The sequence below is a fragment of the Pipra filicauda genome, unplaced genomic scaffold (genome assembly GCF_003945595.2).
Source record: "Pipra filicauda isolate LSUMZ 115617 unplaced genomic scaffold, ASM394559v2 scaffold151_size3305965_pilon, whole genome shotgun sequence".
Lineage (NCBI taxonomy): Eukaryota > Metazoa > Chordata > Aves > Passeriformes > Pipridae > Pipra > Pipra filicauda.
Window position 1 is genome coordinate 3,109,438 of NW_024104007.1, and position 15,691 is coordinate 3,125,128.

The 15,691-nt window shown below is 44.9% G+C and overlaps 1 protein-coding gene across 1 annotated transcript in view; it reads right to left on the minus strand.

Annotated features, from left to right (window-relative positions):
- Positions 1-15,691, minus strand: part of PRKCH (protein kinase C eta) — a 118,986-nt gene that overhangs the window by 79,431 nt on the left and 23,864 nt on the right. The window contains exon 2 of the mRNA XM_027716633.2: positions 11,848-11,911. Within this exon, the coding sequence (XP_027572434.1) occupies positions 11,848-11,911 (64 nt within the window). The remainder of the gene's footprint in view (positions 1-11,847; positions 11,912-15,691) is intronic.

Consider the following 15,691-nt stretch of genomic DNA (forward strand, 5'->3'; position numbering starts at 1 on the left):
ATCACAACATGCTATTAGGAGGCCCTGCCCACACAGGGAAGCACGAGATCCAGGTTAAACCTATTTTTAACCAGGTGCACTTGAAAGCTATTTTTAAGTGGATGCTCTTCTTTTGGGCCATGTGGCCAGCTTTGGAATTAAAGCTGGCCACTTTGGTAGTAAAACAAGGGTCTCCACTCAAGGTCTTACACTCAACTAAATCCCCTTAAAATTCCCACCTTTTTGTTCAGGCACTGCAATTTTCTAGAGACACGGGCTTAACATCTGTCTCAAAGAAAGGAGGAGCAGGAAAATACTCTTTATGCAACACGAGACAAAACACACAAAGAAACCAGGATGAACAGAAGGCAAGTTGAAATGGGAGTATCGAGCAGCTTGCGCCCAGAGGCACCCAAAGTTTTGCAGCATTTCCACAAACAGCAACCACGTTCCTCGACACAGCCACCCCTAGGATGAAACCTCATACCTTCCTCTCCAGGGGCACTGCACCTCTCCATGAGAAGGCAAACTGTAACCCACAGCACAACTGGAATCTAGTCAGGAATAAATTAACTGGGAGAGCTAATTAACTAGAATAAGTTAAACACTCCCATTTTTTCCCCTGTCAGGGCCTCCGACTGCTGCCGTGCGATATCTCAGCTTTTCCCCAGGCCCTGGAGGTGCACTTGGCCTTGGGTTCACCAGGGAGGATGACCAACACCTGAATCACCACCCTGCAACACCAGGGTTCTCCTGGTGGACTGGTCACCCCACAGCTGCACAGACCCAGCCCAAGTGGTCCAGCTGCATACTCAGCTCTGATTACACAGCTGATCCCAGGCACTTTTGAGATTTCCCTGTGGCAGCTTGCTAACGAGTTCTCTAATTGCAACAGCCTTAAAAAGCAGGTTGTTTACCATGTCGCTCTCCCACGCAGATTCCCACACACCATGGGCTGAGTAAGACACTGCCGCAGCAAAGCATCTGTCAAAAGAAATAAATTCAGCCTCTTGTATCCCAAGCTTATTGCTACCAGGAAGAGACCTGCCAAAAGGCAGCACCTCTTCTCATCAACACAGTCCCCACCTTGGCAATGCAGCAAGGAAATACTCAGTGCTCGAGTGCTCAGGCTGGCGATCGCACTTGGCTTCACTGCACAGTCCCTCCTGGAACACTTCTGCAGATGGCACAGACCTCGACTGCTCTGGCACACACACTGCACCCCTCCTAGTGCCAGCGGATTATTATGACTTCCCAGGCGGATTTCCCAAGGGCTCAAGGCCAGGGGAGCTGCATGTTCAGGAAACACAGCTGTCCTCAACAGCTTCCCAGCAGCTACCACAGCCAGACCTGATCTATCCCCCTTTCCCATCTCCCCTCCAACAGGATTTTCACCCTGAAATACATACTTCTCCATGTTTGAGATGTGTTTCTGAGATTTCAAAAGCAGATATCCTGAATTCAAACAAATGACACTATGAGACACGTCCAGTCATTTTTTGAACGCTTCCAGGGATAGCAACTCCCCACCTCTCTGGGCAGCCTGTTCCAACGTTAATCACCCTTTCAGTGAAGAAATTCTTCCTGATATGCAACCTGAAGCTCCCCTGGCACAGCTTGAGGCCATTTCCTATTATCCTGTCACTGGTTGCCTGGGAGAATAGACAGACCCTCACTTTGCTACACCCTCCTTTCAGGCAGTTGTAGAGAGTGATAAGCAACCCCTGAGACTCTTTTACTGCAGACTAAACACCCCCAGCTCCCTCAACTAATCCTCGTCAGACTTGTGCTCCAGACCCTTCACCGGCTCTGTTGCTCTGAATATGTTGAGAAAGGGAAGGACCCACCAATTTCAACAGCTCCATAATGGCCACCAGTGCCACCAGCCACTTTCATTCTCACAAATGGGCAGCCCTTTCCACCAGGTGTAAGAGCAGCAGCAATAAGTACATACCCTGCCTCCCCACCAGCTCTCCCATCTCACTCCTCTCAATTAACAAACAAGCAGAGGTGGGTGAGCAGGAAGACAGTCACTTGCTCCAACAGCTTGTGAGAGACATCTAAAGCCTTCACCTCTTCTCATCTTTCTTCTCAGTACCTCAGTGGGAAACGAACACACAGGGAGGGAATTTAAGTTCAAATGACAGGAGATGTCAGCCAGCCTGCAGTTTGATGGTCACGACAGCCCTTACACAGATTTAAGCTTTTCTCACCCCTGCCTTCTTTCCAGCACACCCTTCCACACATTTTCCAGCCAGATCTGCCCCAACACATGAGATACAGGGTGCCTCTACGGCCAAGAAGTGCAGTGGCCTTTATGTACAAGTTATCATCAGCCTTTTGAGATGCAACAATGGAGTCTTTCCCCGAACGACTTGTTCTTCCCACTCTACCTCTCATTCACAAGTGAAATGCAGAATAGAGACAATGCAGGTAAAAACGTGTGTAGGACCAGACTGAGACCCCAGATTCCTCACCCACCACCTCAGTACTCTGATCTGAGAAGGCTGGAGAAGAAACATCTGCCTTTGTCATTGCTGACCTGCAAGTATGATCTGCAAGACTGTATTGTGAACATATAGGAAGGATAGATTTTAGACACAAAAATTCAGAATTCTCTGACTTCTGAGAGTTTCATTTTCTAGTAAAAATTCTTCAAATGAAAAAGTTTCTGGTTTTAAGGCAACTACCTACATTTTACAAACAAAGAAAACTATCATTGGAAGCAAATTCATCTGCTGGAACTGGAGCAGCCTCCACAGTCCCAGCATGGCTGGGGTCTCACAAACAGCTTCAGGGAGAGAGGAGAGCAACAACAGGGAACACACACTTCCTAGGAAAGGACTGTGTGCTGCTGTGCCAGTACAGTGACGGACAGACACACTTGCTCAACAAGTCTGACAGCTAGACGGCAGAAAAGAGCTGAGATTCTGGGATTAGAAACTGTTTCAGATTCTAGCAAGAAACAAGCTTTGATTGTCACAGCTATGCTGCTGCAGCAGCCTTTCCTTGTCCTCCACAGCTCCTCTACAATCCGTCTGTATTTTCCTCCTCTCACCTTCTTAAACTTTTTGAGTTTCTTTAAGCTGCTTCTTCCTGACAATTCCTGTCCATACCCACCCATCACCACTCCCCAGACCAGTCTCCTACGTCCTTCTGTCTCTCCTAATATTCCTTTTCTCTGGCCTTCTTCCCGCATCTTCTGTCTCTATTTCTTCTCCAATCAACTTTTCTCAGTGTTTTCACTGAGAAAGGACCATTCACTGTCCTTGCTCTGTGTCCCAGCAGACGGGGCATGGAGAGCACGACACCCTCTCAACCAGACCTCTTGCCTTCCTCCCTCCTCTGCCCCACCGCTGGGGCTCCCCCTCTTGCCTCACCACAGCACCCTGGGCCAGTGCTGAGCTCAATCAAAAGATAGATCTGGCCCCAAACTAACCCACAGCCCTGCTCCAGCTTTGCTCAGTTTCCCAGTCCAGCCAGCTGGTGCAGAACTGGCCCCACTCAAGGTAGCCCAAGGGACACCCAAGAGCATCCTTTTCAGACAGACAGATTTACCCTCAATTATGAAACTGCCTCATTCCCATAAACCAGCAGTGTTGGCATGGCCAGCAGGAGCAGTCAGTGAGGTGGGAACCTGCTGAGTGCAGGGGGTGTCCACAGCACTCAAAGCCACGCTGCTGTCATGCAGTTTTTCCCAGATCAGGAACAAGCAGATTTTTCCCAAAGGTAGACGGGAATGGCAGAAGCTTCCATCCCTCCCACTCTCGGCTCTGCCAAGCTTGAGGTCACCCTGGCAAAACAACATCAGGATCTCTTTGCTCAAAGCTCTATTTTAACTCAGCATCTCATTCTGGAAAACAACAGAATCATTGCTGCTGAACCACTCCAGGAAACAAAAACATCTGGCACTGAAGAGCAGGAAACTCATTATTTTATGCTGGGCATACTCAGGAACAACCTAAAACAGGGGTGTATAAATTGCAAGTGCAAATATTTGCCTCTAAAAGCACCACTAGAAGATGAGTTCTGCTTCCTACAGCTCCGTGCCAGCTCGCCTAAGGCTGAAGACCCTGTTCTGCTTGGCTGTTTGAGAGATCTTGCCCACCTCCAGTGAGGTGCAGGACTCAACTGACACAACATCCCCAGCACGCAGCAGACTGATGCTGCTGGTCCTCCTCGTGTCTGCAGAGCCAGAGGGAAGCTTGGGTCTCCCCACAAGCACTAACAATGCCTGAATAGCTTTCAGGTAAATTGAGGGAATTAAATAGTGTGACACAACAGCATTTTGTTACCTCCAGGTGACAGGGACTTATGGACACTGGACAGACTGGGCTGCCAGACACCCAGACACAAGGAAGATCCTTGACTGTGGTGGTGCCACCTAAATTAGGAGTCTTCTCTAGCAGCCAGAGTTGACAGACTTGGATATTAAATGGCATACAGCCTAATTTGATAGATGGTGAAGGCGAGGTTATATATATATATATATATATATATATACACATACACACATATATAAAAAACAGTGTGGTTTTGTTGGTATTTTTTTCCAGTTTCTGGTACAGATTTACAGAGTGACCCTAGATAAAGTACTGGGGTTTTTGGACAGCCATTTACCTGTTTCATCAGTCAGGTACCTCGCAAACTGTGGTCTGGAGAAATTTAGGCACAGCCATGAGGTGTGCTAGTGTATGGAACAACTCCCTTTGTCCCAGTCCAGAGCATCATCCAGATGCCCTTGACCACAAGGGGTCCAGAGAGAGATGGCCATGAAACAGCATCCCCAGCACAGGGTGCAGCAATCAGGGCTGCTGCCATCATCCCTGGCCACAGGATCACACAGCACTGACCTCCCATAGCTTCATGTTTGTCTCCTTCCACCCCACATTCACCATCCTGCTCCACCGCAGCACAAACACCGGCTCCAGCACAGCCCTGCCCTCCAAGGCCAAGGAGATAGATTTAAGCTCCTCTGGGAACTCCGGTCACCTCTTCCGGGAATCACACTTAAATAAAGCAAAAAATCTCTGTTCCTCATTACAGCCAGGAACACTGAAATCCCAGGGCAGATTGCAAGCTTGCATATTTATCTCTAGGTTTCAGAGCCCAGACAAAACACAGCCCACTGAGGAAGTGAAGTTAACCCTGATATTGCTGCTTGCTGCATTTTTGCAGTACCTGGATATCTAAGCAGTTGGCAGATCCCGGCAAGTCATGAATTACTGACAAAACCCTCTCAGCATTAGACATACTGCAATAGCTGTGGTGCTCAAATGGACTGTTTTCCAAGAAGTAGTCTTGTGGATATGCAGCAGGCTGGGGTGCTGTTCACCTCCTGGCTCTGTGTTAGAGCCTCTCCATAAACACCAAGCAAACCACTTCATTTCCCAGGGCCTGGATCTTCCAGCAATCAGGAATAAACAGTTTTGTTTATTATTTTGTTTATTATTGGATTAATTTTTCCTGTGAAAATTCAGAATTTACCATACTTGCCATATTTGTGGTTTTTTAATGGAGAAGAGGCATATGTGAGATATCAGAGTGTCAGAGTGCAAAAACACTTGGGTTCTCTCTGCAGTATTTACATGTGAAATGCAATATGTACATTTTGAAGGTTTCTCTTTGAAAAAGAAAAAAAGCTCATGGAGGCTTCAGGACAAAGCTGCTCTTGCTCCCGTTGGCTTAGCTGATACACCTCTGTTGGGGTGCAGGTTTGCAGAGTGTGACCTCCAGGAGAGCAATGCCTGCTCAGGACTTCAAGATCAGCCTCTGGATACCTTTTACTTTTTAACCTGACTGATCTTCCATCAAGGCTGGGGAGCCACTGAAGTTCACCTGCCTGCCGCACAGAGATGCACAGCATCTGTCGATTACATTCCTGGTCTCTGCAAGGGCTCAATCTTCTCCAGGGCACATTTAGGGTATGTTTTCTCCCCCATGGAGACACTGACATTGTTCTGACCTATTTCTACGCGGAAATGAAGAGTTGAAACAACATGGAGTGCATCTGGAAATCCCTTGCCTGCAGCACGCACACATGGGATAAGTGTAAAGCACATGAAAAAGTGTAGGCATTGGAAAAAAAATGCAAGGGTATAGAACATGTCTCCTGCTGCTCTCTGCCACGTAAGACTTTGGGCTAGACATTAAAGACTTCCATGTTCTCAGACTGGGAACCAAAGATAGCAAAAGCTTTCTCTATCCTATTCTGTACTGATACTGCCTATATAGGTCAGGAGGTTCTCTAGACGGTGTCTACTACATGTCTTAAAACTCTGCTTGAGCTAGTAAACCAAAACAGAACAATAGCCCAACAAGCCAGGGGATGAGAACAGGACATTTTTCATTCCTGGTTCCTGGTTTCCAATAATTATTCCCTTAACTAGAAAAAAACCAGGCTGAAAACAGTCATTATTGCAGTTAATAGAGAACTGGCAAAATCTTTTTTTCTCCCTCTTGTGCAAGAACCTGATAACATATCTGGCAATAGAAGTGTTATGGGGCTGAGGAGCTACATTATAGTGCAAAGATCTTGTTAGCACAACACCTATACACCACTTCAGACCTTAAGGCTGCAGATTTTTACTGGTACCCATCTGAGGAAATGTTATTTCTTAAAATAAAACCCACTCGGTGTTAACAAAATGTATTCCAAGAAAAATGACAGCAAAAGACCAAGTATTTGTGTTTGAGAACAAACTATCCCAAACATATGATGTGCCAGTTGCAAAATAAAGAAGCATTTCCTGGTCTAGAGGCAGGTTCAGGCTTCCTGAACCTGCCTCTTAAGTTACCTGTAGGTAAGCAGTTTTAAGCTTCCCCCTTTGAGGGGTTGGAACTGGATGATCTTTAAGGTCCCTTCCAACCTAAGCCCATGATTCTATGATTCCCTGCTGCTGCAAACCCTACCAACATTAACTATTTAATAATGCATACTATATCTGCTCTACCAAGTCACTTGGCTTTTCAATATTCTCGTTGTTCTATTTCTTGCCCAGAACTCAAATTTGTCTTTGTCTTTCCTGACACTGAAAGAAAAGAAACAACCATTACTTATCTAACAATGATGAAATTAAAAGTGAATTTCAAGCAGAATTATCACGTTGAGTGACAACGTAAAAAAAAAAAAGCTAAAAAAAGGCAAATTGCAAGAGTTCAAAGCACTAAAATAGAAGCACTTTATTTTCTACAGGGCTTGCCTCATTCATCAATTCAGTCAAACACTTAATTTGTATTAATTTAACTAGCTCTGCTCAAAATTAAATAGAGCAAATAGCAAGACAGGAGGCAAACTGAGGGCACAGCAACACACTTTGCAGGCAAAGCTGCCATGGGACTTGGTGTTCCCAGTGTTGCAAGGAGAGGGCCTCTCAGTGTCCAAGCCTGACCTTGCTGCAGCTGAACACCCACACACCATCACCTGCTCTTGAGTATCTCTACCAGCCTCTCACAGGTGTCCAGAAGCACCACCAAGAGCAGCAGTTCACCCGGTCACTGCAAGCCTTTTTATTTCAAGTCAATCACCTCCCGATCAAGAAGAATGTAATGCATGATTTGCCTTTTCACAGCTGAAACCAGTATTCAGTGGCAAAAAAAATCGACAAGCAGTGGAGAGAGGATCTAAATTCATGTCACCCATTGGGGCACTTCAGCAGCCACTTCCTACAAGCAACACAAGCCCCGGAGTCTCCTCCCAGAGACACAACCTTCAGCCAGAGCCAGGGGGACCTCGATGACACCTGGGAGAGCACAGAGGTGCTGGAGAACCATAAAGGCCCCCAGTCAGTGTGTCTTCCTGCCAGGATGCTCCCAGGTGCTCCCTGGAGTAATGAGGAAGATCACCCTACTTGGAAGCTGTCCGCCTGGAAATGGTTATGACCAACGTTAGGAGAAGAGGAAAAACATTAGGGAACTCTACACCTTATACAGCACTATATGTTTTAGAAAGAAATAAAGCAGAATTTTTTTAAAGGAGGCCTGGTGAATTATTTTTAAGAGAGCAGGGGCAAGGAGACACAAACAGAGACACAGAGTGTAGGGAACCGAGATGTCACAACAGGGAGGTAAGAAATGCTAAAGACACCCTTGGGGGAAAAAATCATATTTAGATCCCGAGTAAAAACAATAAGGAAATTTTAAAATAAATCATTTTTGGTGACTTGAAAAAAAAAATCCTATTATCAGGCAGGGTGAAATAAAGAAAACCCAGAAAAGAGTAAATAAATTCATTTGAGGAGGGGAGGGAAATCAATCCCTAAGCAATGCCTGAAGACTGGCAGGCAGAAGGTTAGTCCTCACCTTCTCTGTGAAACAGACTGAAACAGCTCTTGGGTTAGTGAGGGAGATGGCTGGGCAAGAGTGTGCTTCCCTTCACCCCAGACAGGTGCCACCAAGACCCAGCACAGACAGCAGAGATGGGGCACGCTTGGAGAGTTCAGAAGCTGGACTTTGATGATCCTTCCAACCCAGAATATTCTGTGATTTTTGTGAGAGGTAATCTCCTCCCAAGGTAAGGAGATTTTCATTTTAATTTTGCACTGGTTGCTTTACACAGGAAATGTCAGCTGAATGAGGGGAGTTAATATAATCAGGTACAGCTTAGCACAGCAACAAATACATCCAGCAGAGAAAATAAAGATAGGCAGGGGTAATTTCACTAGGTCTCCCTCGCTTCCTATTGCTCTGTTCCTTTCTCTTCCTGAAAAGCTACATGTATTTTTAACATGTGAAACGGGAAGATTTCCCTGCCTCAACACAGCAGGGTGATAACACTGATGGACAGAAGAGCCATATGGGAACCTATAAAGAATTAACCTTTCCAGCTGTATGTTTTCTATAATGCCTTTATTCTGACAGCACACAAATGCTTCTGTCGGACACACTGCACCCCTCACAGGAGTGACACCCTTCTCCCCCATCCCTGCTGTAGGCGAACAGAACCAAATTTAGATTTTGGTCAGAAGAACTTTTGATCAAACAGAAAAACCCCACCATTCCTGAACGTAAAGAAAGTCCAAGCAACCAACACCTGGACTGTCTGTTTTGGGTAAGCTTGCTCAGACAATAAAATAATACAGTGTCAGGTGGACCTAAGATCCAAGTCTTTTTTTATTTGGGTTTTTTTTGGGGGGGGGTTGCTTTTTTTTTTTTTTTTTTTCTTTTTTATCCCCTCTCTCTTTACCCACTTTTTGGACTTTTGCTTTGCTTGATTTAGACAATGGCATCTGAGCCCCTATGAATTTGGCTATTCCCATAAACAAAACAACCAGTTTGGCATAAAACCTCTCTGAGATGAATGAGGTGTGTGAGGACCAGCAGCAGGCACTGATGCTCCACCTTTGCTCAGTGGAGCTCTCACAGTTCAGACTGACTCCATTACGTTATCCTGCTGCCTCCTGAAAGCCAGGAGGCAAGAGCTGCAAAAAAGCCCCATGTGGGTGGCTTGAAGAGTCTGTCTGTGGACACTGCCACGCTGCTCCTGCTAAAGCCTGGCTGCTTTTTGTAGCACTGCGTCACCATTGCTTAATCCTTTCCAGAGCAGAAAACACACCAGAGACACACTCTTAACCATCAAAGTCACAGGAAAATGATTAAATGTCCTAAATATCATATTGCTTGAAAATCCACGTGTTACACTGGTGGGATCTAAAGCACACTGACCATTGGGTTCTCTGTGTGCCCACAGACACAGAAAGCCTTCAGGAGGTCTCTGCCACATTAGCCATAACGAGCAGGGAGGATGTGATAGTGGCTGCCTTCCAGGTCAGGGGAACAAGTGGGAAGCCACTTTTTGTACTTTCAGGCTGTGATCTATTCTTGGTCTTCTTTTCATAAAACTTCAAATTTCAAATACAGTTCTGAGCCTCCACATTTTCAGCAAAAGAGAGAGAAAAAAAAGAATAAAATATGATGTTATAAACAAGACCTCACTGCTCATTAGAAGGAAAGCCCTTCCTTGTGGATGCCTCCTTTATCCAATGACTGGGAAAAGTCAGTATCTGCAATCAGGCTTGCCCTGAATTATGTCTATTCTTGGAAACTCTAAATGTGACCATACATGGGAACTACCAGTCAACAACAACCAAAAAAAAAGGACCATCTTTGATCTTCCTGTTCTGTTAAGTCTATACATCCTCAATAACAACACAGAAAAGAGAAGTAAATAATTTCCAACATTTCCCATTTCCCTCGGAAAGCAGTAGCTGTACAAATATCTTAGTTCTCCATCTCTCAGCTCAGCTCAGCCACCAGCACAGATTTGAAGCACACTCTGGATTAATGTTCAAGCCCACCATCCCTGCTCAAACCTGCTTAAAATGGCCAATTTCCAGTGTCCTTTTCACCCCTAAGAGCCATGGCCTCTGGATCTTCAAAAAAGTCCTCCAGGCCTCCCTAGCACAGTTTTGGACTCATCCTCTTCTCTGGTTACAAACAGAAACCTTCTTGCAAAAGTACTTGAAAAAGTAATCTTCATGTCTCCCTGTCAAAGCACAGTTGAAGGGAAGGGTAGGAAAGGTAATTCTCTGTTAACATTTTACATGTGGATAAACACAAGAGCAGTTCCCAGGCCACAAAGCTGACACCTAGGCAGAGAAAAACATGGATTCCTACTCGGCAGACAGAGAGCTAAAAGTTGTAGTGTTGCTATGTAACCTGCCCGGCTTTACCTGGTAAGTGAACTTTACTGGAAAAGGGAATTCTGGTCCTCTCTGCCTGACTGCAGTGCCAGAATGTCATATTCCTCATCTTTTCCATCACTCCAAGACTATATATTTCTTTAGGAATTGAAGCCAGGCTTTCTGTTCCTATCTCCCTCCTAACATACCTTCTACAAGAGGAGTTACACCCGGTCAGTCATCCCCAGGAGTAAGAGCAGCCCCAGGTGCACACACTCCCCAAAAGCACCCAAGTAAATCACAAGCTCTTATTGAAACCTGCATTTGAAGCACAAAGGCAGGGGCAGTGACAGGCCTGAGCACTAGCATGAGGTGGGACCCATGGGAGATGCAAGGCAGGAGAGCAGAGCTCCCCCAGGACTCCTGAAGCCGCCCCCAGCACAGCCTTCATGCCAAGCAATCAGTTTCTGGGGCAGAACCAGAGAGAACATTAAAAATCCATCTCCCCCATCCTGCAGGTAACAGCAGATCCTGCCTCAATTCCTGGCTTCTGTACAGAAAACACCCCCCAACAAATGCAGTTTGAGGCTGCAGCTAAAACAAGAACCATGGTTTGAAGAAAATAAGCTTTTTCTGTGCCCCATCCCAGGTTTCCTGGGTTGCTGCAGCAGAGCTCACATCCACGCTAGTAATTAGTATCACAATAAACAACAGGGAAATTAAAAATATCATACTATAAAATATAGCTACAGAAAAAAAAGCTGCCCAGATACTTTTTCAGAGCAGCTGTCACACTAAAAACTTCTAAGTTTCCTGTGCAAAGCAAACCCGGGAAACAGAAATGCTCGTGAAGTAGATGGGAACCATTATGGAATAAAAATCATCCAGATGTTTTAAACATGTTCCATTTTAAACATGCTGTTTCTCCTTAGCTTGCCCTTCAAGAGGCACCCAGGTGAAAAGTAGGAGTGACAAAAACAATCTGTTTGAAGGACAACTTCAGGTAAATACACCAGATCAGGCACGAACCAGCTCCCCAGGTCCAAGATCAGGGCAGAGGGCACAAACAGCACGAGTTGTTACCAACAGCCCCTTCCAGATTTCTCCCACTGCTCCAGAAATCTCCAGCACACCACAGCACGTGCCTGATAAAGAATGCCATTCCCTTATGTACTGCCTGGTAACTGATGGCAGGAATATACACCAGAGTCCAGCTCTTAATGGAAACAAGCCAAAATAATTCCCTTACCTTCCGTGAAGCTTCCTGTAAGAGTTATGACAACAAACACTTTGCCTTCTGGCTCCAAATCCACCTGAAAAAGTAAAGACAACGTTAGAAGATTGGTTTCTTTCAGACAAAAATCCTTTTCAGGATTTTGGATGACTAATCTTGCCAACATTTGATAATATTTAAATCTGCATATATTCTCATGCATGCCCTTAATTAAAAAAAAAAAAAAAAGCATCCATGGCCCAAATTGTCCAGCCCCATAAAAAAAACCAACAAATTTGATTACTTCTTTTTCCTAGAAGTGCTGCACAATCTCAGCCTTATTAGAGGAAACAGAGATTTAAAAAAAAATAAAATATAGTTAACTGTATCCCAATTTGTCAGATACATGAAGCAGGGCTAACACTGAATGCACACAATTCTCTGAAAAGATCAATGCATATCTGTTTTGAGAATTATATGGTTATTTCCTCCCTATTATATATTATCCCAGTGAAATTGTTTCAGTCTCTCAAAATATCATCAGTGCTGAGGTAAATGCTGATTTCTTACATAAATCACCTTTTGGCCTTAAACCATAGGAAATAGAAAACTGTTAGTGCTGTTACCTAAGGACTTCTTGTTATTTAATCTAAATTAGAAAAAGAGAGAGATACAGAACATAATTTTAGGGATCAGAGATTCAATCCCAGTGTCAGTCAACCTGTCCTTGAAAGAAAGTACTTATTTTTTAGTGAGTAGATTTTTCATTTTGAGATATATTTTTAATACAAGTCCTGCTTTTGTATTTTTTTTATTCACCAGATAAAGTCACAGCTAAGGATTCCTGAAGTTTGAGTCAGGCTGTCACACAGAAATCTCACTTAAAAACCAAAACCAAACAAAACAAGGACAAGGCACTCCCTGACACCCTCCACAAATTGCAAGTTTAAAATCAGCAAAGAGGAGCTTCGCACCTCATGGGTATCGATAACCTGTGCTGAGCAGGAATTCTGAAAATAGAGCTCTCTGGGGAAATAAATAAACATCATTATCCAAACCCTCTCTTGTTCTTGTACAAGCACCTTTCCTTAGTCTGGCAAAAAGAAAAAGAAGCAAATTCACATTGGCAGCACCAAGTTTCACCACAGAAGTGCCCAGAATTTAATGCACCTTGGTGAGCACACTGCAGAGTAGAAAAATATTTCCCAGTCCTGCAAGAAGGAATGATGTGCCCAGGCTCCCTCCTTTTTCAGGGGTAACACACAATGTATCCTGTCAACCCTTTGATTCCTCTGCACTGTTAACTCATGGAACACAAAACAGGGAAGCTAGAACTGCTTGAGAAAATCCTATCAAAAAATTGATTTTATGGGCACTATATTTTCCACTAAAAAAACCCATGAAAATCACTCTCTCAGGGAAAATTTAAAGTCAATATTTAGCTTCGACTCAATATTAATTTTCATGCTTGTTTGTGCTGCATATTAGATTGGCTTTAGGAAGCTGTGTTTGAACAGCCCTCTGTCTCCATTAATACTGAAGACATTTCCCCAAATAAATTTCAACTCCAGTAATATCAGGCATTGTTTATGTCTAAATTTGAGTTCACTGGAGAGATGCACAGCTTTGTAAATAAATAGTTCTTTCAAAAATACATAAAATCTATAACATGCCATCACCCAAACTGATTTATGGGATATCAAAAATTCAGATTTTATGGAAAAATCTTTTACTTACTTAGGTTTCCAAAATCATTCTTCAGTGCTTATCATTTTCCTGCCAGTATCTGTACATGATACGTCAGACTCCTGCTTTTACACTCACAAAGAGGATCCTTCCTCCCTTCTTCTGACAGACATGGTCTCTGGTGGGATGCAGAGCAAATCCTGCACTCCTTGTTTAGTCTTAAAAGCAAAGGCTTGTCAAGACTCAAGCAGCTGGGCTGAGACCAGGAGATGCAACAAAAGCATCATCCACCTTCGACACAGGGCAGAGACAAAAACTGGTCCCAAACTCTGTGGCACTCCTTTGTTCTCCATCACTGCAAATGGGATTCCTCTGCCCCTAGCACAGCATAGTCCTCTGCCCGCAGCACAGTCTTACAAAACAGAAACAAAATAATGCTGACAGTAATAGCAGGAGATTTATGAGTTATAGAACAATTTATCTCCCCTCCAGACTCTAAGATTAAAGACCAGTCAAATCCCCTACACCAACTAAGCAGCTGTGCTCATGTTATACCACAGTCCAAGAGCACTCAGCAAAGAGGATCTAGCTACACTCAAGATTTTCCCACAGCACGTGTAAGCAGGATCTAATTAAAAATTACAGCTGAAAGGCTCCAAAATGAGGAGTGAAGCCCCAGCATGCCAGGAGCTGCTGAATCTTTGGCACACCAGCACCCCACTGGATGCAGGACCAATAGGGAATTTTTATCCTAAATGAGGTTAAACCAGACAGTCTTAAGAGTTCCTCTGGTCATAAATTGATAGCAACAGCAACAAAAGATAAGATGAAATGAAATGAAATAATAACAGACCACACGTAAATGTCTGGCTTTTGGACCTGCTGTGATCTCCTTTAAAGATGAAATTTGACCAGCTAAGTAGCGGCCAACACAACACCGGAGATAACTCCCAGATATCTGGAATGTGCCCGAAACAGAAAATAATCTCTGACCTAGAAAACCGAAATGAAAATGTCAGACCGCAGACCTGCCCTCCCATGAACCGGCCCGAGACCAGATGATCAAGCAGCTCCCAGGCAGCAACACCCACCTGACAGGACATGCTTCTCACCATCACACACCCTGTACCACAGCCACACAACGTGGAGGGGCCTCGTGCTGGCAGCAATTGACCTGTGAGCTCCTCACACTTGCTGGACCACAACCTGCGATGCTGGCGCAGCCCCACCAACGTTCCCACGCTGAGCTGCTGTGAACAGCAAGCAGCTTGCTCGGCCCAGGCCCTGGGCTAACCTCAGCCACCCCTGTAGCTCAGCCCCTCGTGTTCCTGCCCTTGCTTCACACCTTCATCATGGCCTTCACGTTTGCTGTGCAGCTATAGAAACAGCACATGCTTCGGGATAGCTTTACCAACCCAGTAAGCAACTGCAGCCACAACTGGGCTTGCAGAAATATGCCCATAACCACCTGAAAACAGATGCCCACAGATTAGGAGTGTGATACCCTACTTCTTCCCTATAAGAAGGAACTGCTAATAAAAGCCTTCCTTCAACCTTTTCAGTCATTAAAGCACTTCCATTACCAGCACCCACTTTCACAGACTGAGAGGGCTTCTCAGTGTGATGTTACTTAATAAGACCTGAGCACTTCAAAAGGAAGCAGCTGCCAAAGGACTGGCCCTCCAGCCATGGAAGGGATAACCCTATCTGGGGACGGCTGGCTGGCAGCCCAGGCCCTGACTGCATGCTGGCAAAGCTCTGGCAATGCTGGTACCTCCCAGCACCAGCCAACATCCTCGGGATCCAACCTCCCAACAGCAGTGTGGGTGTAATGCAAGTACCACACAGATGCCAAGTTTCCCTTCTCACTTCCTTTCTTTCTTTTCCTCCCAGCACTGACCATGGCTGCTTAAAGGCAAAAACATCCCCACAAACCTACATTCTTACAGAGAAACAGGGGTCATAGTATTATTCTTGACAGAATTAGTAAAGTCCAAAGTAGACCATGAAATCAGTTTGGGTCAACAATGCAGGTGATGTTGATCTCCTTTCTCAAAGAAAGCTGGAGAAGCTCAGAGAAACTCCACAGCCTGAAGGCACCATATATTATGTTCAGGGGGAACTCCTACACCATAATACAGGAGATAAGTGATACAGGAATGTAACCATATGTATTTGACAAAATAATCAAAGA